At 42.8% G+C, this 26,055-nt stretch overlaps 1 protein-coding gene across 5 annotated transcripts in view; it reads right to left on the reverse strand.

The window, feature by feature from the left end:
• Nucleotides 1–26,055, reverse strand: part of TENT4A (terminal nucleotidyltransferase 4A) — a 149,355-nt gene that overhangs the window by 51,095 nt on the left and 72,205 nt on the right. For 3 of the 5 annotated variants that reach the window (XM_043540283.1, XM_037893360.2, XM_037893359.2), the window contains exons 11-12: nt 15,111–15,269; nt 8,207–8,371 (exon numbers count right to left, since the gene is read on the reverse strand). In XM_043540283.1, the coding sequence (XP_043396218.1) occupies nt 8,207–8,371; nt 15,111–15,269 (324 nt within the window). The remainder of the gene's footprint in view (nt 1–8,206; nt 8,372–15,110; nt 15,270–26,055) is intronic. The other 2 variants (XM_043540282.1, XM_037893361.2) reach the window with 1 other exon arrangement.

A 26,055-nucleotide genomic window follows, 5' to 3' on the forward strand; every position in this document is an offset into this window, starting at 1 on the left:
ATGTTGACCCAAATATACGATCACCAAAAGATCAAGCATTTGCCAAAAGTATTACTTCATCAATCTAAGGACTGTGGCTCAAACACTGAACATTACTAACGTACCATGTGGATTTTAGGTTTGTTTGTTTTTTTTTAAAAACAGACAACTTCTGAGACACTAAATTTTTAGTGGTTTGCTTTTGAAGCAAGAAGTCATGCTGTTCAGTGGTGTTCTCATTAGCAGCAAACTCAAGGTAATGTTTATTAGGAATTAAGCCAAGGCTCTTAGCTCCTACACAGTAAATTTTCTGTTCTAAACAAGTTTGTAAATAAATGAATCCGTTTCTTTTGTTAGTAAAGTTGCCCTCTAGACAGAACCTCAAGAAGAGAGCAGAAAGTTCATCCTGGCTCTATAGGAAATGCTTCTGGTAATGAAGCACCAAGACTTGCGGCTGAAGGAAAAACCCAAAGTATATACCATAAACATAGCAATTCTGTTAGCTGGAGAGTGGAAAAATCTTACAAAAAGTTAAGACGACAACTTCTAGCTGCACTTCTTGGCCTCACTTGTACAAAGTTTGCTGCACTTACATAATGAGCTATAGATGCAAACAGATTAAAAATAGCAGTCTTTGGAGAGATCCAAGGCAGGCACAATTGTCCTTCTCACAGCATTTCCAAGATGTATATAAAACACTAGAAATCTTATCATGGATAGATGCAAAGTTAATCTAGATTTTCTGTCATAAAGAGTGATTGTATTGGGCTCTTAATCACAAACAGCTTGCTGTCTTCAGTGAGCCTGAAGAGTAGCTCTTTACCCCTTAAAAGCAAGCCTCCTAGTGTCACAAGAGGGGCTGAAGAGTGATGGAAAACGTAAGACTCATGTGATTAGGTACTGGCTACAGAGTGACCAGAAGACAGGAAGTAAGTCCCTTCTTTGTAGCTTGATAAAGACAAAATATCAATTTTATCTGTAATTTTGGCATCTTTAGATTCACTGCCCTGGACAGAAATATTAATTCATGTTCACTTATCCAGTCTAATTGAGTGGAAGCAGAGTTCCTCTTCTTTTAAATTAAAAGCCTGTTGGCAATATGCATGAACTGGCCACTCTCTTCCCCAGACTAATACAGCCAAAACTAAAGAGAAAACTAGAACACAATTTGAGACATTATGATAGTGCGGCATTTTAACTTCAGGCTCCATCCCCTCTTGCCACAGCTGGAAGACAATCAAATCCCATGTTAAACCAAACTTAGTATTTCATATCCTGTATGCATACATATGTCTGTCTAGCACAGTAGATTCATATGGGAGTAATCAAAATTACAGGCAAACTGTTTGTTGTTCTCCCATGATAAACTCACTGCTCTGTACAGAAGTTCATACTCACGGGAAATAGTAAACAGTAACCACAGCACACTAATCATTTAGGGAAGGTAACAGTGAACATATGGTCATTACAGACAAAACAAACACCATGCATCTGACAAAGTGGGTATTCACCCACAAAAGCTTATGCTCCAATACATCTGTTAGTCTATAAGGTGCCACAGGACTCTTTGCCGCAACAACAATGGCATTTATCACCAAGAAAGTTGCTATCCAGTTTCCACCAAAGAGAAACTGCAAATCGAGGAAGTGAATATAAGGCATTAATGAATGCATCAGGTCGGACTAAGGCCCGGTCTACAGTACGTGGTTATTTTGGAATTAGCCGAGTTACTTCAAAATAAAACTGATTCCGTCCACATGACCAAACCAGTTTTTTCGATTTAAAGGGCTTTTTACTCTGATTTCTGTATTCCACCTCAACAAGTGGAGTAGCGCTAAAATAGAGATCACAGTTCCGGATTACAGGTACCGTGCACGCAATTAGACGTAATTGGCCTCCGGGAGCTCTCCCAGAATACTCCTCTGTGACTGCTCTGGACAACACTTTCAAACAACCAACCAACCATGCACTAGCCAGGTAGGTAGTAAAAGCCCCAGGAACTTTTGAATTTCCTGTTTGGTTACCATCAGCACAGGCGACCACGCAGAGTCCACCATCACAGGCGACCACGCAGTCCCAGATTCGCAGATGAGCTCCAGCATGGTCCGAGCGGGAGGTACTGGATTTCACTGCATGTGGGACGGAGGAATCTGTTATGGCAGAATTACGTTCCAAAAAAGAAACGCAAATACGTATGCTAAAGTCTCCAGGGCCATGACGGAAAGAGGCTACTCCAGAGACACAGAGCAGTGTCGTACAAAAATCAAAGAGCTCAGGCAAGCGTACCAAAAAGCCAGGGAGGCGGATGGGCTCTCTGGGTCACAGCCTCATACAGGCCGCTTCTACCATGAGCTGCATGCAATTATGGGGGATGACACCACCACTACCGTCCGTGAACACCTGCAAGGGGGGAGTAGCACGGAGAGAGGATGATGAGTTTTTGGAGGAGAAGGACGATGACAGTGCACAGGTGGCAAGTGGGGAAGCTGTTTCCCGCCCTAGCCAGGAACTATGCTTAACACTGGAGCCAATAGCCTCCCCCCACTCCCAAGGCATACTCCCGGACCATGACCCGGGGGAAGGCACTTCTGGTGAGTGATAGCTTAATCGGAGGCATGCGGTGGGGGCAAACCCAGCCGCACTGCGCTGTTCGTGTTTAGTTTAAAGGACTCATCCCTGCTCAGAGCCTCATCGGAGCCATGTGGTGGGTGGGTGTGTGTGTTGGGGGGGGGGGGGGGAGGAGGAACAGGAGGGTGTTGTGTGAAGTGATCATCCCAGAGAGCCCACAGGCTCTCCTTTTATATGGCAAACCCACCAGGCATTGCTTGCTATGGGAAAGGGGCTGGGCAGTTTGAAAGCACTGAAATGAATGCGGAAGAAGCAGAACCCCGCGTGCCCCTAGGCCTTACCATAGCTGCCTGCAAGCTGAATTCTGTTGCCCGGCTGCATGTGATGGCTTACTCACACCAAAGAGGCAGGCACTTCAGTATAAGAGGCAAAATGAGACCTTGTATAGAAAGAACATGTGCTGTGTACTATGAATTGCCTGTTTCAATGAGAAAGAGTGTCCCCTTTGTTCTCTAAAATGTATCTTTTAAAATACTACCCTCCCTTTTTCTCCTCCCGCAGCAGGTGCAAATGTTTCAACGTGGCTCCTATCTACTCCGTGCCAGAGGCTGGTCCAGATTAGAAGGCAGAAAAAATGAACTGGGGACGACATGTTTGCTGAGCTCAAGTAGTCCTCCCATACTGACAGGGCCCAGCTGAATGCGTGGTGGCAAACAATTGCGGGGTCGCGTAAACCATTACATGAATACGAAGAGAGGAGAGACGTGTGTGATGAGAGCAGGCAGGATGCTATGGTCAAGCTCATGGGGGAGCAAACTGACATGCTCCGCTGTATGGTGGATCTAATGCGGGAAAAGCAGCAAGACCACAGACTGCCGCTGCAGCCCCTGTATAACCGCCCTCCCTCCTCCCCAAGTTCCATAGCCTCCTCACCCAGATGCCCAAGAACACGGTGGGTGGGGTGGGGGGGAGAGGCTACGGGGACGCACACAGTCAACCCCAGAGGATTGCACAAGCAGCAGAAAGCTGACATATCCTAAATTTTGATTTGGTTTCTGGACTTGTCCTTTCCTCCTCCTCCACCCCCTAACACAATGCCCCCCCTCCCCCGTCTAGCTTCTGATTTTTCTCAATCTTTTGTGCAACAAATAATAAAGAACGGTTTTTGTGACAATTGTGACTTTATTTCCTTTCATATATGTATATAGGGGACGGGTAACTTTAAGAGAAACAAACAACGCTCACACCGTACCCTGGCCAGTCATGAAACTGGCTTTCAAAGTTTCTCTGATGTGCAGCGCACCCTGCTGCACTCTTCTAATGGCCCTGTTCTCTGGCTGTGCGAAACTGGCCGCCAGGCGAGTTGCCTCAACCTCCCACCCCGCCATAAATGTCTCCCCCTTACTCTCACAGATAATGTGGAGCACACAACAAGCAGCAATTACAATTGGAATATTGGTTGTGCGGAGATCTAACCAAGTCAGTAAACTGCGCCAGCGCGCTTTCAAACATCCAAAAGCACATTTAACCACCATTCTGCACTTGCTCAACCTATAGGTGAACTGCTCCTTACTACTGTCCAGGGTGCCTGCGTACGGCTTCATGAGCCATGGCATTAAGGGGTAGGCTGGGTATCCAAGGATAACTATAGGCATTTCAGCATCCCCAACGGTAATTTTCTGGTCTGGGAAGTAAGTTTCTTCCTGCAGCTGTTCAAACAGACCAGACTTCCTGAAGATGCCAGCGTCATGCACCTTTCCCAGCCATCCCACGTTGATGTCGGTGAAATGTCCCTTCTGATTCATCAGTGCTTGCAGCACTATGGAAAAGTACCCCTTGCGGTTTATGTACTGGCCACCCCGGTGTTCCGGGGCCAAGATAGGGATATGCGTTCTATTGCCCTGCCGCAGTTAGGGAACCCCAGGGCATTAAAGCCATCCACAATGGTCTGCACATTTCCCAAAGTCACTACCCTTGATAGCAGCTGGTGAACGATTGCGTTGGCTACTTGCAGCACAGCAGCCCCCACAGTAGATTTGCCCACTCCAAACTGATTCCCGACTGACTGGTAGCTGTCGGGCGTTGCAAGCTTCCACAGGGCTATGGCCACTCGCTTCTCAACTGTGAGGGCTGCTCTCATTTTGGTGTCTTTGCGCTTCAGGGCACGGGACAGCAAGTCACAAAGTTCCATGAAAGTGGCCCTACGCATACGAAAGTTTCTCAGCCACTGGGAATCATCCCATACCTGCAACACTACGCAGTCCCACCAATCTGTGCTTGTTTCCCGGGGCCAGAATCGGCATTTCACAGCATGAACCTGGCCCAACACCACCATCTGCACGCCAAAAAGGCTTCCGAAAATTCGAATAGAATAATTTCTAAATAATTTCGCACTGTAGACGTACCCTAAGATTATGACATATTACAGTGTTTTTCAAACTGGGGTCCGCAGACCCGCAGGAGTACAGTCGGTTCCCTAACATGCAGGAGGTGCTGGGAAGGAGGGGGAGGAGTGGGGACAGGGTACGCTCGGGGGAGGGGAAGGACAGGGGTGGGGCCTTGGGGGAAGGGGTGGAATGGGGGCTTGGGGATCCACGAAAAATTTAAAATCAAAATGGGGGTCCTCGAGTTGCTGAAGTTTGAGAACTGCTGCCATATTAGACACCGGATGCCATATTAGACATTTTAGACACTGGATATTAGACACTGCCATATTAGACACTGGATTAGACACTGCTGCCATTTAAGACACTGGATGCCCTTGAAACTCTGATATGTTTTTACATCTTTTCCCCTTCCCTTCTGTTCCCCATGTCAGCAAAATGTAAGAGCTACTATATTAGAGTATTTGGAAAGCACCTGTCTGAAGAGGGAGAAAGACTCAGAATTAGAGTTTAAAAAAATGATTTAGGGAATCCCAAACCAGAAGATTCACCTTGCATTTAACAAGGTCGCCTGTCAATTCAGAGTCTTTTGTAGGTCAAAGTGAAACCCTGCATTCACATGAACAAGGTGGCTGAAGGACATTGTCCTGACAAGGTATAGGAAAATAAAGGAAACTCTAAATACTGTACAGAGGCATTTCATCCCAGATGGATGAGTGGACTAAGTTAGAAATCATATACATCTTGGAGGGCTCTGAGAGGTCTGTCTTTGCCCAACAACTTAATACCCTTGAAGAAAGAAACAGGAGTACTTCTTGACTGATGTTCACTTATTTATAAATAGGAATTCTGAAGTACTGCATGCTTTTCCAACATCTTAAGGAAAGGTATGGCCTCAACTCTCTTGGTCTTTTCAAAGGTGATGTTTTGTACAGTAGCCCACAAAACAGTCTTGACAAACATTTAACATGTCTACACCATTTGAAGAGAACGTTTTTACATGTATTCAATCCTAACCCAGATTTTAGGCCCCAATTCAAACCTATCTTCTCTGGTATCTTTGTAGGACTTTTTTTTTTTTTTTTAAACTCTTGTTGGAAGAAGCCCAAGAAAGACTGATGGCAATGTCCACTAAAACCTGCCTTAAGAATGGAAGAGATTGGTAAAAGTAATTCTTCTCATCCGCTTCAGACTCTATTGAACTGTTCCAGAATCATTTTATTTTATTTGGTCAGTCCTGATTTTTACTGCCACAGTCTATCCTAGAAAAAAGCAGCAATATCACTGCTGGGCTGATGGTATGAGTAACTAGCACAATGAAGCACTGGCAAATGCCAGACAAGGCCAGAATAAATTATATGAAGAAATCAATCTGTAGTTGGTCTGCAATTATAAAAACAGTTCAATTCATTACTTCAGAATCAAGCTTAACGTATCAATTCCTCTCCCATTTTCCTTTCTTAGAGGAGGGCTCAATCAAAAGACATACTAGCAAAGTCCTTTCAAGTTTGTCTTTTCACATCATTGTATTTGGAAAGACTGAGGCAGGCCAAATGTGAATATGACAAAAATTAAGAGTTAGAGTTTTCTAATAGTCATGCTTCCTTTCACGGTACTTTGAGACTAAGATTTAGAAGGGACCTGTTGCTTTAAGGAAACCATGGAATCCTAGCTCACATCCAAGCACAGTCAGACAGACTCCTCCCATCTCCTCTCCTGACTAGATTAAAACTAGTCAGTGAGCTGTTGATTCAGGACAGAGCACAAGGAAGGGAAGTGTATCTTGCCCTGGGGAGAGAAGGGAAATGGGCAGGAGCTGGGAATAATGAGTTCTAGTTGTCATTGTGGTGACAACTGAGGGAGTTTTCCTCCCCTGATCTGAACATGCTTGCAGGATTTTTGCTCTGATACAGATTCCATCAGTGATCAGAAAGACAATGTTGGTTCAGAGGCCAGTCTGCTGCTGTCCCCAACTGCACTTCCAAACTGTTTTCCAGCGAAGTGGAAGAATTACTTGCAATAGAGGAATGACTGTGTTCCTGACAGTGAGGTAGCCCTATGTCAGGAATAAAGCTGCCTTACTAAATCCTTGGCATGACCCCAATCTACAAACAGCAAAGCAGGAGCAGTTATGCCCCTGGTTATAACAGGAAGTGCACCAAGGTTTTTCCAAGAGGGGGTAAATGAGACGAAAGCTTTGGTGCCAAGAAAATCTGCCCCAAGAGCAGCTGTCTTCCATTCCAAGTGCGAAGTTTCTTTTGAGTACAGGAACAGTAAATCTTTGCTGCTGCTGGAGCTTATTTACTGACAAGAGCTGGGAATCTACCCTGGGGCTTCAGTGAAGACCCTCTCCTCTACAGATGGAGGCCAAGCTATACTGAGTGGGAGAAAACTGCTGGAGGGACCCCCAAAAAATAAAGGAGTCATTTTCCACAGGAAGTATCCTTTAAAAAAAGACTCACAGAACACGAGCAAACATCTGTAGAGACATTCCCAAGTTAGTCAGTCTATATAGCTCTGAGTATCTGCTATTAATAGTCCTTGGTCACAGGTGAAAAACTGTGAATGCAAATTATTGCAGGAAATCCTTCAGATCTCAACAGAATCCAGGTAACAACTGCCCTCAAACTTCTCAATAAAGAAAAAAAAAGGCACAAAAAGTAGTCTCAGGATTTTATTGTCTGAACTGTTTCCTTATAATTAAGGCCCAAGGAGAAATTACAGATGGTTTTGAGGGGATAGCCTCATGAATACCTGAATTACTGGAAGACACTGAGGTAACTATTTATAAAATTTACAATTGTTCTTAGCAGTCTGGCACAAAATACTCCAAGTATTTGGTAACTGAAAGATGAACTCTTGTACCCACATTTATACCACTAACTGCTCCTTTGGAAACTGGATTCAGATTTATATCCTCTGCTGGCAAGGTTAAGATGTTAAACTACCTTTATCAAAGAGAATGGTTAGGAAAAAGGCCGGTTGGATTGCAGTTTATGTATTAACCAGAATGGGCTACTAAAAATAGCTCATTTTATTTTTTTTTATAAATAATTTAGTTGATATGATCACAGGTCTTACTTTGCAGTATGGGTTATCAATTACATAGTCTAATTAAAAAGCAAAATACTTATTACATTCTTGTTAAAATATGAAGAATTCACCATCAGGAAAGTTGTTTACACAGGCTAGGACCAACACCAGATACAGCGGAGGATAGTTTAAGGAAAGAATCCATGGAATCAAATTAAAATTAAAGTAAAATAAAAACGTACCTTCTGATACAAGTGGGGGCTTGGCAGAGGATTGGGGGATGCAGAGGGAACAGCAGGAGAGGGCATGTGGTGAACAGCTTTCAGAGATGGTGCCCCTTCACTGTCAATCTGTCTGCAGGGAAGTGGAGGACCAGCGATGGTAGGTGGAGGGACAGTAAACCTTGTCTAAGTGAAAGAGGGGTGAAAAATATGTCAGTGAAGTGGCCAGAATACACTATACAGGAACTCAATACACAGATTCTATTTAAAAAAGTATGGCATACTATATGTAATTACCCAATACTACTACTAACTACATCTTGCATTTAAACACACATTTCTTGGCATTCATTCGCAATTTCCTTTAAGGTTTCCAGTGTCTAAAGCAGGGGTAGGCAACCTATAGCACGCGTGCCAAAGGCGGAATGCGAGCTGATTTTCAGGGACACTCACACTGCCTGGGTCCTGGCCATCGGTCCAAGGGGCTCTGCATTTTAATTTAATTTTAAATGAAGCTTCTTAAACATTTTAAAAACCTTATTTACTTTACATACAACAATAGTTTAGTTATATATTAAAGACTTATAGAAAGAGACCTTCTAAAAACATTAAAATGTATTACTGGCATGCGAAACCTTAAATTAGAGTGAATAAATGAAGACTCGGCACACCACTTCTGAAAGGTTGCCAACACCTGGTCTAAAGGGTTGTATGTTTCTATTTTTCAATTTGCAGAAGTGTGGACATTAGAGTTTCTGGACACATTACTAGTGAGCTTTGTAACAGTCAAATTGACAGAAACAAACCTGAAAAGAGAGTTGTCCCTTTAGCTAAATACAAAACCAAAATACTCAAGCAGTCCTCCTCAAACTGAAACCAAAACAAGCCTTGCATCACGCTCAGAAAATGGAGGTTACTCACCTTACACAGTAACTGTCTTTCTTCAAGATACATGTGAATCTCAAGCCCTTGATTGGAGATTTTACACTAGCAGTGTCCATTTGGCCTGTGCATGCGCTCTATACAACCTCATGCTGTGCACCGAAGCTACAGGTGGTTGCATGGGCAAATTGCCTTCAGATCCTTTATCTGAATATGCAACAAAAAGCAATTCAAAGCAGAAGGCAAGGAGGGCAGGTAGTGGAGCATCCACAGGGGGACACATCTTAAAGAATCACAGTTCCTGCACAAAAGGAGTAACCTCCTCTTCTTCGTAGCTTCCCAATGGGTGCTCTACGTCAAGTAGCTCCCAAGCAGTACACCAACAGGGAGGAGGGAACTTCGGAATCAAGTCCAAGATTGAGCAAGCAGAACCAAGTGCTGCCTAAGATCTGATAGCATGAACCAAGGTATAGTGCTTTAGAAAAAGTATGCACTATGGGCCACGTAGCAACTCTGCATCTCTTAGATATTGGAATGTTTTTGAACAAAGATGTGGAAGTGTGCTATTATCCTTTGGGAAGGTAAAACACTAGCTGCATTGTAGCAAGGAAATAATACACCCAGAGATCCCCCTCAAAAATCTCTGAATAAATTGTGGACTCACTGGATCTTTCTGTGATGGAGACAAGCAATCAGGCTTATTTCTGAAACTGTTGAGTTCTATCCAGATAAAAGGTCAACGCCTGTCTCACATCTAATTTATGAAAGGAGGTCTCATGCTGAGATTTATGTGGTTTAGGGAAAAATACCAGTAGATGAACAGACTGGTTAAGATGGAAATCTAACAACACCTTAGCTAGGAATTTTGGGTGAAGCTATAAGAAGACCTTGTCCTTGAAAAATACCATAAACAGGGAGTCTGCCATCAAGACACCGACCTTTCCAACCCTGTGGGCAGACATAATAGCTACTAGAAAGGCCATCTTCACAGATAAGTGAAGCAAGGAGCAGGTTGCCACAGGCTCAAATGGTAGTCCCATTTAAGTACAAGGTTGAAATCCCAAGTTGGAGTAAGATCCTCAACCTGGGGAAAAAGGTTCCCAAATTAATTAATAAATCTAGATGACACAAGATAAGCAAATATAGAAAACCCCTCTAAAAGGGAATTAATTGCGGATATTGCTGCCAGATGAACCTTGATGAAATTCAGAGTTATCAGATAGCTCTGAATTTCATCAAGTTCAGCAGATAACCCAAGATATCCGAGAATGGAGACTGTTCAGGCACAAGGCAATGACAATGACGACACCAGTGGTTGAACCTTTTCCATTTCTGAAGGTAAGCAATTAGAGCCGACTCTTCTACTGTTTAGTAATACCTGTTGTAAACCTGCCAAGCAGGCAGAATCTAATCCCATGAACCATCAAGGAGCCATGCTTGGAGGCAGAAGATCCCTAGGTTGCGGTGAGGCACACAACCTGCATCCTGGGAGAGGAGATGAGGGATGGTTGGAAGTTTGAATGCTGATTGAACACTCAGGTGAAACAGGTAAGGATACCAAGCTTGCCCCAGCCAGGTCGATACTACAAGGATAACCCTGGTCTTGCTCTGTCTGATCTTGTTCATCACTCTTACAGCTAGTGGTGTTGGAAGGAATACGTAGAACAGGCTCTTCATCCAAGGAAAGAAGAAAGCATCTCCCAAAGAGTGATGACCTATGCTTTCTGTTGATCAGAATAAGGGATATTTCTTGTTGCTGAATGTGGCAAATAGGTCCACCTCTGGAAGTCCTCACCTTTGGAGCATCCCATGAAAAATTTGACAGTCCAAATCCTATTTGTTGTCCTGGGAGAAGCACCTGCTGAGCATATCAGATGAGACATTCTGGACTCCAGGAAGGTAAACAGCTGAGATCTGAATCTGATGGGCTATACGCCAGTCCCACAACTTCATAGCTTCACCACACAGGAAGGGGTATCTTGCTTCTCCCTGTTTGATGATATAAAACATGCAAGTCATATTGTCCGTCATGATCTTGATTGATTTGCCCCTGCTAAGTGACAGGAACTGAAGGCATGTGTTCCTGACTGCCCTGAGTTCCAACAGGGTAACATGGAAACAGACTTCCTGAGGTGACCATCTGCCCTGAGTTGTGAGGGTTTTGAGGTGTGCTCCACACCCCAGCAATGACACGTCCATTCTTACAGATATTTTTGGAACTAGATAGATGAAATCAACACCTGCACGCAGAGTTGATTTTTACACCAATCTAAGGAGCTCTTCATCAGAAAGGGAACTGTCTGTCCAAACTCTCTCTCTGGTTGAGAAATAGATCCTTCTGAACCAGTGGAGGTAGAGTGTTGCATGCTTGGTCATGAAGATGTAAGCTGCCATATGAACCAGGAACTGCAATCACTTCCTTACTGAAGTATGAGGGATTCCCTTTAATTGTCCCCCACCAGGTTCACTGAAGTTATGAATCTGTCTGTGGAAAGGAACGAAGGTCCTGGCTGCCAATTAATCCATTTATGCCCCCATTAATTGTATTCTCCGTACAAGGGACAGTGAAATCTGGTCTCCCCCCATAACCCCATTAAATCTGGTCTTTTATGTGATTTTACCCTATACTATACAGATTTCACAGGGGACACCAACATTTCTCAAATTGGGGGTCCTGACCCAAAAGGAAGGTGTGCGGGGGGGGCAGGGGGGAGGGTTTGCAAGGTTATTTTAGGCAATTGCGATATTGCCACCTTTACTTCTGCGCTGCCTTAAGAGCTGGGTGGCTGGAGAGTGGTGGCTGTTGGCTGGTCGGCCAGCTCAGAAGGAGATGCCCTACCAGCTGCAGCACAGAAGTAAGGGTAACAATCCCATACCATGACATTCTTACTTCCGTGCTGCTGCTGGCAGTGGCGCTGTCTTCAGATCTAGGATCCCAGGCAGCAGGCCATGCTCTCCAGCTGCCCAGCTCTGAAAGCAGCGCCGCTGTCAGCAGCAGTGCAGAAGTAAGGGTAGCAGTATCGCAAACCCCCGCTACAAATCCTTTTTGGGTCAGGACCCCTACAATTACAACACTGTGACATTTCAGATTTAAATAGCTGAAAACATGAAAATTTACAATTTCTTAAATCCTATGACTGTGAAATTAACAAAAATGGACTGTGAATTTGGTAGGGCCCTACTCATCTCACATGGAAGTGTCTCTGGAGTTGCGGAATTCCTGCGGTGCTAAGCAGGTTGATACTAACTCAGCAGTTGAAGTGAATGGTACTACTGATCTGGAGCGCGTATGTGCCATGTATGAAGGTATCTGGCACTTCAATTTTGCTGGTATTGACGGAGACAAGTGCAAGCAAAGGCACTGATAAGTCTGATTTAGATGTTGCCTTTCTAGAGGAGTGTATGTCCTAGGCTTTCCTGTCCTTCACAGACATCACTGGGGGTCTGCTGGAACTGTGCTTCTCTGAAATACTCCGGGATCTTTGCTGGTACTGGAAGAAGAGTCCTTCATCTCCATGGTAGCAAGTTGCCTGATCGAGGCCTCCAACATCATAGACTTGGAGGGAGATCAGGATCTTTTTGGAGGCGGTTCCTTGTGGTAGGAGACTGAGCTCTTCTTCTCTGGAGCCTTCTGAAGTCCTCCCCATCTTAAGGGAGACCTTTGCTGAGGTCGAAAGGGCACTGGAACAGCCAACAGCCAGATGTACTGACGGGTCTCCTAACCTAGCTGGTCAAAGTGAGCACTCCATCATCAGAAGCTTCAATTTGGTCTCCTGATTCTTCCATGCCCTAGATTTGAGAGCCAGGCAAAAAAAGTTACACTTTTGGGAGATATGGGCCCTCCCAAGCAACAGATACACAGTGTGTCCGCTGCTGACCAGGTTAGCCTTCTGAAAAGAGAGGCAGCATTTGAAAATTGGCAAGCCAGGCATGCCCACCCAGGCATGCCCAGCCAGGCCAAATAAGCTCCCTAGGAAAAAGGGGAGGAAAAACGAAGAAGGAAAAATCCCAAACCTTTCACTACTATCTAACTAATTCTATACTAACAACCAACACTAACTAAAAACACTGAACTAATTACAGAACAACTGCAAAACATGCTAAGGGATGTACAAGGCTGACATGATAGAGCTCCACCTCAGGCGAAGGTGGTAGAGAAGGAACAGAGCAATTTGCCCTAACAGCCCTTTACACACTCGGTGTGCGGCACAAGGTTGCATAGAGCACATGCACGAACCGAACTGACACTGCTAATGGAAAGTCTCTGATCAAGGGCTAGAGAGGTGAATGCACACATGAAGTGGAGCGCCTACAGGGACACCACTCGAAGAATGTGATCTAATTACTGCCACGTGAGACCAAAAAGCAAAAGTCATTTAATTGAGAATGCCTTGACTCTGGAATGCCCAAGAGTTAAAGTCTAAGGACTGCCAGCAGAATCTTTCAAGAAACTGACAAAAACAGGCTCAAGAAAAGATGGTAGTTTGGCAGTTGTTCAATCTGGAACGTGTTTGAGAGAAACTGGATCACTGCATTTACTTTGGGAAATGTGCAACTATGCACAACTCTAACATTTGAGCTATGAGGGCAATGATTCATTTCACAAAGGTATCTACAGCGGTCTAATCTACAGAGTACTTTCTACAGACATCACTGCCAAGCATGTGTACTCATTAGGTCACCCGCCATTTGAAGGAAATGGTTTCAGTGTAGTTACTACAGACTCGTTATGCTCCTTCATATCTCCAAGCGACCACAGTGATGTCAGCCCTGTCACCATGTCATTGCCACTGAAAAGCCATAAACATCACATAACATGTGGCATAACTGGGTGCACAAGTAGACTTGAAAGCATAACACATAGGCCATCTTCCCACCCGAGTCATACCAGACCAAGATATATTACACACCAGGGCCATGAAATACAAACCTGAACTGTCAAGATGAACCCAATTAATGTCCTCAACCCTGATAAAGTTATCCTCCGACCATAAAAATCCCACAGACAGCAAACCTCTCATCCCTGCTAGAGAGTCAAGAAACACTATCTGATGTGGCCCTGTAACTGGGACCAGGCTTCAGAGTCTAACACAAACCAAGGGGAAAAAAACCACAAAAGCCCTTCTTCCCTGAAAAGGTAACTACACAGCCAAATATACTACCCCTGAAGTTCACCACTCTGCAACAGTTTCAGATTCCTCTCTCTCAACCAGCTTTCAATACAACCCATAAAACTGTAAAATGTCAACTAGCCCATAACTGCAAGCATTAGAAGGGCAGTCTTCATTTCAGTTTATTAGCTCTTACTCCTTACTAGAGGGCACTGGGCTGAAGGGGAGACATAGTATGTTTTCACATATTGTGATCGTCTGCTTGTCAATACAACACCTACAACATTTTTGGCATAGATTTAATACAAACAAGAAACAGGTAAGGGTTCTACCCAGAATGTGTTTTACAAATAACCCCCTGAAGAAAGAACAGTTGACAAGCATACAACTTTGCAGTCATCTTCCAAAACTTAGTACAGAAAACATGAAGTTTTTGTAGTGACCCAAAATTCTCAGGAACACCACTCAAGTCCTGGATAGAACAAGCCCCCAAGACTCATAGTTCTTAAGATAAGCCAAATACTAGTATAGAAAGGTGGTATGGAGGAAGAATTGCAATTTTTAAAAACAGGAAGTTAATAAGCCTTGAAAATTTGGAGAGCTCACAGGTAATCCCAGATCTTGCAAAAAGCAATAAAAAGTTTGACATTTTCCATGTTAGTCTTATTCGTATGAGAGTCAAAGAGCATGTTGTAAGACGGGCCACACGTATTGGGATGCATCTTAAAATAATTAGTTTCTTTTCATTTTGCTGTTAGAAATGCACTTTTTTGTTAACAGCTTCAGCAAGCCCAACGAGTCTTTTTATGAAATGCTTCTACAGTGTTCAGAGTTCTTTAAAATCAGACTAGTACAGCACAGTGCAAATGGCCTATACTTGTGGTTTGAATACTACCTCATTAAAAAAGTTACTCCAATTAGTTGGCTCATACCTGATTACTGGCGGCCATTATCAAGGTTCTCGTAGGTGCAGACTGAGGTTTACCACTTGGCATAGGCAATGCTGGTGGTAAACTGGCCATAAGCTGAGTCGGTGCTTGCAGATTGAACTGGTAAACATTAGGAGCTGTGCAAGGTGGCGTATCAGAATCCTTTTGGCAAAGAAAAAGGGGAAAAGAAAAGCAACTTTACAGAAAGTACAGTATACACAGACTATGCATCTGTAAATGCAATGATTCAATAACTGATAGTGTAAATACTGTAAGATCTGGGTTAAAGCCAGTGTGAAATTAAATACACACTGGCACTATATTTACTTTATGTAGCAGTTTTAAGAGTTAACTCTAAAAACCTGCATTGAGAAAAACAGTTTAACAATATCAGTGGTGATCTCAGATCAATTTCCTCTCAGCTCAGACTACAGCCATATGTGAAATTAAATTCTCCACTCTCCCAAGTTAAAAGTCATGGGGACAAAGGTAGGAAAGAAGAAAACAAGGAGAGTAGCACTGGTAGATACACAGGGCCTGGAATTTTAATCGTTGGTATAGGATCAGAACTTTGAGCAGTTTGCTGGTAATTGAAGTTATTTGTACTTATCTGTACAGAGAAGTTACTCACTGGTAATTGTTATAGTCTTCTCCCATCCTACCCAGCAACAGCAAAGTTAGGGCTCCACCTACCAAGAAACAAGGAGACAGACGATCTGCCAGTCATGACTAAAATACAAGAACCAAATCATCCACTTCCTTTCTGGTTAAAGTTCTCCAATCTTATCTACTACTTTCCTTTGGAAGACAATGACACTGCACCAGGGGAAGAGAGAAGCATTAAGGTTGATAGAAAGGAATACTATGACAATTACCTGTCAGTAATTTGCTTTCCATATGCCCTCTTCTCCCATCATGACCAACATCAATTACAGACAAGTGGTGAGCCAGAGGCGGTGGTCTTACTACTATGGTGCTTGGAGCACTTAACTGCCAACAAAATAAGCAGACAAGCACAGTTCCACCTATTAATATCAGATGAAGATGTGAGGAGACAGCCAGGTAGCTGTCTCAAATATTAATGATTGATTCTTCTACTTTGAGTCCAAGAAACTGTCATGCATCTTACAGAAGATTTTAGTCATTTAGACATAAAAGACTATCTTTAATCCACTGATGTCTTGACAAATGTTAAAAAGAATGAACAGGTAGTTTTTCTCAAATTGTTAATGTAAGATGGTTTAATTCAGGGCTTACTTGACATCCAGGGGGAAAAAAAAAATCTTCCTCCATTTCAAAAGAGAAAACAAATATAGGTGCATCAGATACACCAGACTAAGTGAACAAGGCAGTGGACTCCCTCTTAACATGGGTCACTATCCAGCTGTAAGCTCACATGGATGTTGTAAGAACTGAAAGGTTTCCAGACTGAAGAATCAGTCTTATAACCAGATGCTTCAGGAGTATAATGCTAACATTTTTCTTGGAGTGAGGAGAGGATTAGCCAGAGACTCTTGGCTGACAGACATGCTTACTAAAGTGAAGACTGGTGTGTGATGATTTGCTAGGAGGCAAAAATTCCCCAGTAGTCTGTTTAAAAAGAATTCCCAACTGGAAAGTTATCAAGCTGGTCAGAGATGTATTTTCTCCAAATGATGAGAATTCCATAATCCAGATAGTGACGAATCCTCTCCTTTGATTTCTGCAGTAGAGAGGTCTGAATGACAATGCTGTCCACATAAGAATTAAGCAGTATGCTGATCCCCTTCTGACAGAGAATGGAACAAAGTTTACAGAACTAAGTCAAGCATATCCCAGGGCAATATAAAGTAGTGCCAATGAGCTGGGTGGACTGGGATATAAAACCAGACCTTCAAAACCCAATGTTGGGTGGCGTAGAAATAAAGATGAGAAGCCTATCAACATCCAGAACAAGAGTACAGTTATCTCTTTATGAGAATGTATTGAACAAAGCATTTATCTACAAGAATGGGCTGCCACAGAAAAAGGAGTGGAAAATAGAGACACTCCCCAAGCACCTCTGAGCAGTGGGAAGAAGTTACTGTTGCAGACTTCTGAAGGCACAGAAAACCGCTATATCTTCAGGTCTGTTTGCATCTTGTGGCAAAGTGGCAGAAGGAATTCACTCATTGAAGAAAGATCTTTGCATTCCACAGGGAGATAGTTTAGTGACAAGTCAGTGCACAGATGGCTATGTACCAGATCACAGACATGGTAATGGATACCTGCCATGCAACAAATGCAGTCTGAAATTCTCAGGAAGTTTTGAACATGCAACCTATGTGATGTAGCACTATAATCCTAACGGGTAAAACAGCTAGACTATATGGATGGGTAGATGAAATTTCACACTCCCCCCTCCCCCACAATGCAGAGCTTTGGTGTTGCATTAGAGGCGGTGTGTGTGTGTTGGGGAGCGGGAGAATTTCAATGGACAATAAGTCCAAGCAAGGACCAGAAGCTACCATAAATCACACTAATTTAGGTAGGGAGGCAGAAGCAGCAGGTGGGAGGATGGATACTGTTGGACCTGCAGCCCTTAAAAGATATGCAGAGTTTGAACTCTGTGCTATTGCAGGTTCTAGTTGCAGTCAGTGCCAGATCATTCCAAAGGGAGGACCTGAAACAAAACTCCAGGGCAGTCAAGCCATCAAGTAGGAATAGTGGTGGACAGAAATAGCAGCCTGTCTCAGGACTAGAACACTCCTTTGAAATCCTTTTGAAGTCAGACAACCTCTGAGGGATGAGAGAGAGAGAGAGAGCCAGTAGCAATGCAGGAATGCCTACTAAAAGGATATGTAGTTCCATGGCCAAAAGGGGAGTTTCCCAAATTTTGGCAGCTGTTTAGCTTACAGGAATCCAAAAAATTTGCCCCATTCTCCTGGGAGAGGCAAAAGAGACTGCAGACAACATACAGAAGAGAAGGAATATATGGAAACACAAAGCTTCCAAAAACAGAGCCACTACAGTGGGTCTTACTGGTGGCTAATGGTGGCCAAGACTCAGATCTATAGGCTCCAGAGGGGTCTAGCCAGATGAAGAGCTCTCAAGCTATCATAGCATGTTACATAGACAGAGAAACCAGACAACGCAGAAAGATGAGGCCAAGACTCTGGAACAGTACTTCACGAATGAGAGAAGACTGATTCTGAGCAGTCAGTTTAGAGCCCAACAGGGGTTGGGGGAAGGGGAAAATAAGTATTTCCCCTTTGGTATTTGCAGGAAGGCACAGACCAAGTGTTTCAAATTGGAGGAGAGATCAGTTCAGAGGCCATTCAGAATTATCCATGGGATTCTGGGACCTGCTCACATCACTTTCAAACTCTGTGCTGAAAATAGTTATTCCAAAGCTGTATGGAATCTGGGTAAGACAGACTGGAGGAGAGATTGGTTCCAGGAATGAAAATTTGTCATCCCGTTTTCTTTGATCCTGACTTCTCTCCCAAACCAACATATTTGGGATGTAATAAAAGAAAGATCAGTAGGCAGAGAGAGACCAGGAGGTAAAAAGTACCCAACCAACAAATCATCAGGCTTTAGTCATGACCACTGCTTAAAGCACCTTACTGCTCAGGATGCTTCTGCAAGGAATTAAAGTAAAGTCTGTAGCACTTTATTAGGGATTAGTGGATGACCATATAGTAGTTTAATAGATTTCCACTGTGGTGTCCAGGCCCTTTCTGCTCAGAAGGCTGCAGTTAAGTTCGTTGAATGAGGTCTTATGCCATTTGGAATCAGTTTATCTGCAGCTGAAAAGGCTTGTGACACAGCACTTGACTCAGCGAGCTATGGAAGACTGGATATTTTCAAGCCCAGATACGCTGAACGGAAATAAAGATGTTTTAATAAAATATAGCTCTCATATAAGGTATATTTTCACTGCTTCTCGTATATAGCAAGTAACATAACAGTGTGGATGTTAATTTGAACAAAAACAAGAATATTCCACATTAAGTATAGAAGCAAGAGAATCTACCTTTCACAAAGGATTCTGAAGAAGAACTACCCTGTGCTCATGAAAGATGTAGTAGGGCTTAAGTCTTCTATTGTCTAAAAAGACTGTCTTCACCTTAAGATGCTAGAGTTACTCTTGAGATTCCCTTCTGGCCTTATTCTGAGATCTGGGTTCAATTCCCAGCTTTGTCAGACTTCCTGTGTGACCTTGGGCAAGTCACTTTGCTTAAGCTCCTCATCTGTAAAATGGGACTATACTAAAGCTCACATAGTTGTGAAGATAAACCCATTAGTGTCAGAAGCACTCAGAAATTAGGATGAAGGGCAAGAACCTAGACTGGAAGCAGAAATTTTGGGAATTCTTGCTAAAACAACTGTGACCAGGAACCACATCCTTATGCAAAGGAAGTACAGGGAGTTAGTTGACCAATTTGAAGGGAAGAGTTCTCAAACTTGTAGCACTATAGGCAGATCCAAACCAACACACTACCCTACCAGAGGCTACCACCACATGACCTAAAAGACACCTAAACAGGCCTGCACTTTTGACTCGGTTTAACAAAGGGACATAAAAAGTAGTTGTGACGTGTTGCAATCCCAAGATTGATTCACTAAGAATCTATGCTAAGAATCTAGAAGAGCTGGAGCACCTGGCTTCTGATCAATGAGCTTTTTATCTTTAAGCAGAAGATGAGAAAAACCAAGCAGCAGATAGACATGTGAGCCAAAGCATCTGTTCCTTGGGGAAAAAGAATCTCACTTTTGTGGATGCAAGAAAATCTGAGGTAGCCTAGCTCCCCAGGTATCTGCTAAAACAGTTAATCTTTCAAGGGCCGCTTCAAGTTTTCAGCTAAATGCAAAAAGAGTCTGGCCAAACAATGTCCCCATCCTTATATGATTGTGTTGACTATCAGCCCATGAGAAAAAAAACTCTATTGGTTCAATGTTTAAACTTCAACTTCTTGTGACCCCTTGGTGATTTATGTAAGACATGATCATATTGTGTGATTGAATTCCCTCTCAGTTGATCCTGAGTGCCAACCTGACTACTCATCTCTAACAGAAGCTGGTCCAATGAAAGATATTACCTCACCCACCTTGTCTCTGTACTCATCACTACGAAGTTGATGTGCTGGATCCTACAGCAGTGACTGCATTCCCTGGGTACTGTGTTACTTCAATTGTCTTCCTCAATCTGAAAGGCTGACATTTGTGGTCAGACTACTGGGAACTGGATTGTAGAGGGAGGATCCTATTGCATGGGCTGTCACCATCAATTGAGGGATTGAAGCTCTGAATGGTATATTCCCTTTTGTTTTACAACTCCAGCTGGGAACAGTTCTAGACATAAGCAAAATCCCTGAAGCTTTCATGTGCCATCTTGACTTGACACTAGACTAGTGTAAACAGCCTATGAGCTGCAGGTAAAGATATATGGATAATATTGTGTTGACACGTCAAATCAATGCCTAGATCTTGTCAAACCATTCCTGTGCCTGGAAGACTCTGGCTCTCAAACTTAAGTGGAGAAAAAACCTGAGGAACTCAGTCTAACACAACTTATGTTCCTGAAGCATGGAGAGGAGCCTTTTAAGTTGCTACTTGCAAGTTTTTTCTTGCACATCATTTGCTGTGATGAATGCAGTGTAAAAACAGGTATATATATGAGTCCCTAAACCCTCAGTCAGTTTATTAAAAAATAACACATTTATGAACACTGGTAGTCCAGAAAGTATAAAACACTACTATTTAGTCTGAGTTTTTTTTTTGTTGGTGAACAGAAGTTGCCAGGGACTGGGCCTGACCAGAACAGATGGATAAAACTTCTGTCAGATGGTCTACTGCAATATTAGAGTAGTTTCAGCCTGAATTTCACCTTTTATCAACCAGTTCAGCCACTTATGACTAAGCACAGGGCCCTAAGCACCTATCATCTGGAGGGACAAGTTCTATTTTGCTCTTGGCTCAAGGAAGTATGATCTCTGATTTTTATTACTCTTGCAGTTGGAGGAGAGATCATGGAGCTCCAGAATGTATTTATTCTTAAAATGTGGGATCACTTGTCCTTGTGTCTGGACAAAGGCAAACCCTTTGTTATAGTCATACTAACTACTTTGACTAGATGGAGGGCTGAACCCTTTCCATGACAGACTTCCCTCATGTTCCAGATCTTGCCTTTATGGAAAGAGTCCCTTATCTGTAACCAGGAACAAAAAAGGAGCATCTTCCCTTAAAAAAGAGTAGGGAAGACAACCTGGCTTGTCTTATCTGATACGACTGTGTCAAACTTCTTCCAGACAGGCTCCCACCTGAATTCTGAGGCACATCGGATTTTCTGGAACTGGTGCCTGGCTACTGAGTTAGCTAACAGGTCTTGCAGCCAGCCTCAGGAGTCCTGCTTTGACTGGCAGAAAAAGGATTTCAATTATATTAGTTTTTCAATTGTGTTAAGCTCTTGATGTTTAAGATGTAGGCTAACATGATTTTAAAAAAAGCACACTTTTGTGCCTGGTGAGATGTGGCCATGTAGTCCATAGATTCGTCCTCCACCAACACAGTAATTAGGAAAAAAGTTTGTCCTGGTTTTGGGAGTGTAGGCATTTTAGTTTTTTTTACTGGGACCTTGCAGCTGCGCAAATACACTGGCAGACCAAAGCAGCTTTAAAGTCCCTTCTCAGGTGCTTTTTGAATACAGCCTTCTGGGAAGGAATGACCTCAGCGGGAATTACCATGTCTCTGAAAGCGATACCACTACTACAACCACCTTGGGAAGGACAAGGAAGTTATTTGACCTAGTACCCTGCAAGATTTATGGGCTTGAGTAAGCCATCTTCTTTGGTGGGAGTGTCTCACCCTCCTGAGTAAATTCTTCAAAAGATAAATGAAGGGAGGATGGCAACTTCCGCTTCAATTTTGCATGATAGATATTTGCCTTTTGTGTTAGTCTATTCAGCCATTCCCATCTTCTGCCAGGCTCTCAATGGCAATCATCCACTTCCTCTCCATGGTTTGAAACAGAGAAATAGTGTCTCCTGTTTCCTTGTCTCAGTATTATGATCCAAATTTGAATGGTTTAATTTTTTCAGAGTAGCCGCTAGAACTTGGTGAAATTTTTAGCTTTTGGAGATCTTTATTCCCTTGTCTTTCAAAGAGGGGGGCTGTCTTCAGCAGAAGACTAACTTACTATCTAAAATGTGCTTTTGGGTTTTAGCCAATAGCCCAGCATTCCTCATCTAATATTTGGAGAAAAAGTTAAGAAAAACACCTGTTAAGAACTTCAGAGGTCTTCCTGTTGAGAATGAGAGAAAGAAAGGATGCTTGAGTACTTGAAACATGATTAGAATACCCACTTAAGCCTGGAATGAGATGCTCGACCTTATCTTTAAAAGGTAGACTAGACAAATAGTTTTGAACCCAATCCTGAGAAGTCTTCAAATTGTCACGGAAAATTCTGTTTGTTGAGTCCCAAAAGGTGAGGATAAATTACCATCTTTTGAAGTCTCAGATGGTGTAGAAGAATACAAAATCCCCAGGAAGCTATGCAGACCAAACCTGTTCCCCTCAATATTGTGGATTTTTGTGGTCAAGAAGTTATAGCAACACTCCCCGCTTCCACAGTTCCTGAAAGGGACTCCTTGCAGGTGAACTGACCTTTAGCTTGCTTCATTTCCCAAAAGGACTAAGATCTGTAAATTTTGGTCACTTAAAAGGAACTGGAGATTTCATGTGTTGCTGCTCCAGAAAAAATCAGCTGTAAGAGCTAACACTGCAATGTATAAAACCAGGAGTGTTGAACTGCCAAGCTGCTTGTGCTGCCAGAGGAAAATAATCTGGTCTGAGGGTGAAAGGAGTATGGTCAAGCCCTTGAGTCCTGTGGACTAGACGGGACTGCCCGTTTTCAGGAAAAGGGTACAGCTCATGTGTGCACTTCAGGGAGAAGTCAGGATCCAGAAAAGAAGATATACTGGGGAAAATGGAATTTTCCTATTGATTCCCTGTAGGCTCTTTTTAGTGGCTGAATAGGTAGGAGGTCTCTGTACCAAAGGATTTTTCCTTGTTGCCCTTCTCCATTCTTTCCCCATTGCCCACATTACCCTGTGAACTGGAATTTTTCCCTCCCTCCCTCTTCCCTTATTTACAGGAGTGATAAGTAGCCAGAGAGGCCAAGTGGGAGCTAATTGAGGCATAGGGCTGCACTTCATGCTACCAGCCCAGAAAGGGGAAAAAAAAAAATGGAAAGAAAGCAAACACACTGGTGTTTATATGTTAATACTTGGTTATTACATAGCATTTTTCTATCAAGAGCTCAGAGTGCTTGATAGAGTAAGGTAAGTATTACAAGGCAGCAATGTGCAGTTTTGGGCAATTTACTTCACAAGAGTTCACTGACAAGCAGGAATAGAACCTTGGTGGCCTCACTCCTAGTTCAGTGCACTAGCCACTGCATTGGATTTCTCCTTCAGATATGCTTTGAGGGATTATTTCTATGAGATATACAAGATCATCATGTCTCTTTCCTTCTTGGTAAGTGGAGCCATAACACTGTCTAATCACCACTGGAGCAAAGTGGGAAGGAGAGATACCCAAGAAAGCTTTTCTATCCACAGTAAGTTATGAGGAGTGGATTTTATGAACATGTGCTATCATTAATGTTGTATGGTTTTCATTATAAATGCTTTAAAAAAAAAAAAAAAACAAAAACAACCACCCCCCGATTTTACAAAGCCTTCATATTTAGGACTGCAACTGGCCATTTTCTCTGCCTGGAGGTAAACTTCTGACAAATGGACAAGATTTTGGTCATTTTTTAAATTATGGGAAGGACCATTGTAAGAAAAAAGTACTTTGAAAAGTAGCAGGGCTGGAGCAAGAGTTGGGGACTGAAATTGGTCAGTCATTGAGGATTAGTGCCTTTACTTTGTTTTTTGGTGGTTTTTTTTTTTTTTTTTTTGGGGGGGGGGGGGGGGGGTTATTAAGAAGACTAAACTGAAAGCTTACTGAATGTACCAAGTTGGCCACTACTAAGATTTTAAAAATATGCATAATACTCCTTTAATATCACTGCACTTCTGTCAGTTCTGAATGTGGGCTGTTAAGCTCATCTGCTGTTTTGTTGACATTCAACATATGTGAACAACCTTAATATTAGGAAAAGGAAAGATTTGCAGGCATGGAAAACAGTGCACCTCAATTTAAGGATTTCTGCAATTTGTTGCATTACACAATATTCTGTAAATATTATGCTTTAATTCAAGTAAGTTATGTTTCATTGTGAAGACAGAGCCCTGAACAAACCAACAGAAAATGAATAAAGATGCCATACTCCAGTATCACAGCTGTACAATTGAACTCAATTTGTTAAGTTTACAACAGGTGTTGCATGTATCACATTCTCCTTTTTCCCTTCAAGTGTTAACTTCTCAGACTCTAAGGTCAGAAGGGACCATCGTGTTCATCTAGTATCACTCTCCTGCAAATTGCAGGCCACTGAACCTTACCCACTCCTGAAATAGATCCCTAACTTCTGGCTGAGTTAATGAAGTTCTCAGATCATGGTTTAAAGACTTCAAGTTACAGAGAATGCACCTCTATTTTCTACCTCCTGAATGCAAGCTTAATATTGTTTTAATATAATGTACTTAGGTGTACATTTAGTGCAGATGCTTGCCCACCCTGAAATGGATGGTGTCCTTCTCATGTGTCCTTGATACAGGGTGGAAATGAAGGTAGCTTTGGCATTCAGATTACCTCAAAGACATGAAGACTTCTTATAAATTAGTGAGCTCTTCACTGCAATGGTGTTGCAATAGCCCAGGATAATTCTGCTTGTTGATTAACATCCCCAGACGACAAGTGTGGTTCCCCCAACCCCTCTCCAAACCATGACTATTATTGAGTACTCAAGGTGGTTATTAGCTCAACTCCTATGGCCAGCCACATTCTTGATCTATAGTGATTGGGATGGGATTGAGGTGAGGCACTTGGATTTATTCCATGGCCTGAAGTGGTCACTACTTTTTATTTTGAAGCTAGGTCACATCTGTGTCAGGGCAGTAAACCTATTGGAGAGTCTGCCCTCAGAGCACTCTAAAAATGCTATGGTTTAATCACCAACAGGGAGAGAGAGTTCTTTTGACAATCAATTATTTGGGTGGGCTTATAAAAAAACCCTTTTGTTCTCCATCCCCAGGAGCGCTCTTCTCAGGCTCAGTCATCACAGGTCATCTTGGATGACAAGTTAATCTGCAACCAAGGAAGCTGAAGGGAAGGTGGGTGGAGCCAGGGTAGCAGAACTGTTTGAATCTGATCACAGACTTGCAGATAAGGCCAGAGATGACTGATCATACAGGAGGTCAGACTACGTAAGAGGCTACAGGACTTCCCCCAAGTTAATTCCTGTGCAAAACAGAGCATGTCTTTTAGAAAAACATCCAATTTTGATTTGAAAATATCCAGTGATCAATTGTTTAAAAGTTCTTTAAAATTCCTGTGGTTTTTTGGAAGACAAGGAGAGATATTTTGCCTTTCACCACAGCTTCTGTCAGATCTTAAAACAGATATATCTCAGGTGAACAGCTTGGTTCATTGTAGATGCCTCTGCTCATTAGCAGATTACATTACCTCCTATTTTGAAGAAAATACCTATTATTTTGCAGAGAAAAAAACTGATTGGGTTCAACCAGACTGTCCATGAGAAGACGAAACAAATTCTTCATCGATTTTAGTTCCAGCCAGCAGTGTTCCACAGGGTTGAGGAAATTTGGTGCTACCACCTGGATCCACAACTTTCCTGGCTGGTGAATTGCTTAGCCCATTTCTAGTGGAAACTGTCAGTGTATCCAATAATGGCAGGCTGCCAACTTCTTAAGTACATCCTATGCTGCTGCGGAATTACCTGTTTACTTGTGAATCATGTTATTTGGGGTTTTTTAAGTCTCATGATCTTCTGAAGCCTTGTGAATTTTTGTTCTTA

Source organism: Chelonia mydas, chromosome 2, assembly GCF_015237465.2.
Source record: "Chelonia mydas isolate rCheMyd1 chromosome 2, rCheMyd1.pri.v2, whole genome shotgun sequence".
In the NCBI taxonomy this organism is placed as follows: Eukaryota; Metazoa; Chordata; order Testudines; family Cheloniidae; genus Chelonia; species Chelonia mydas.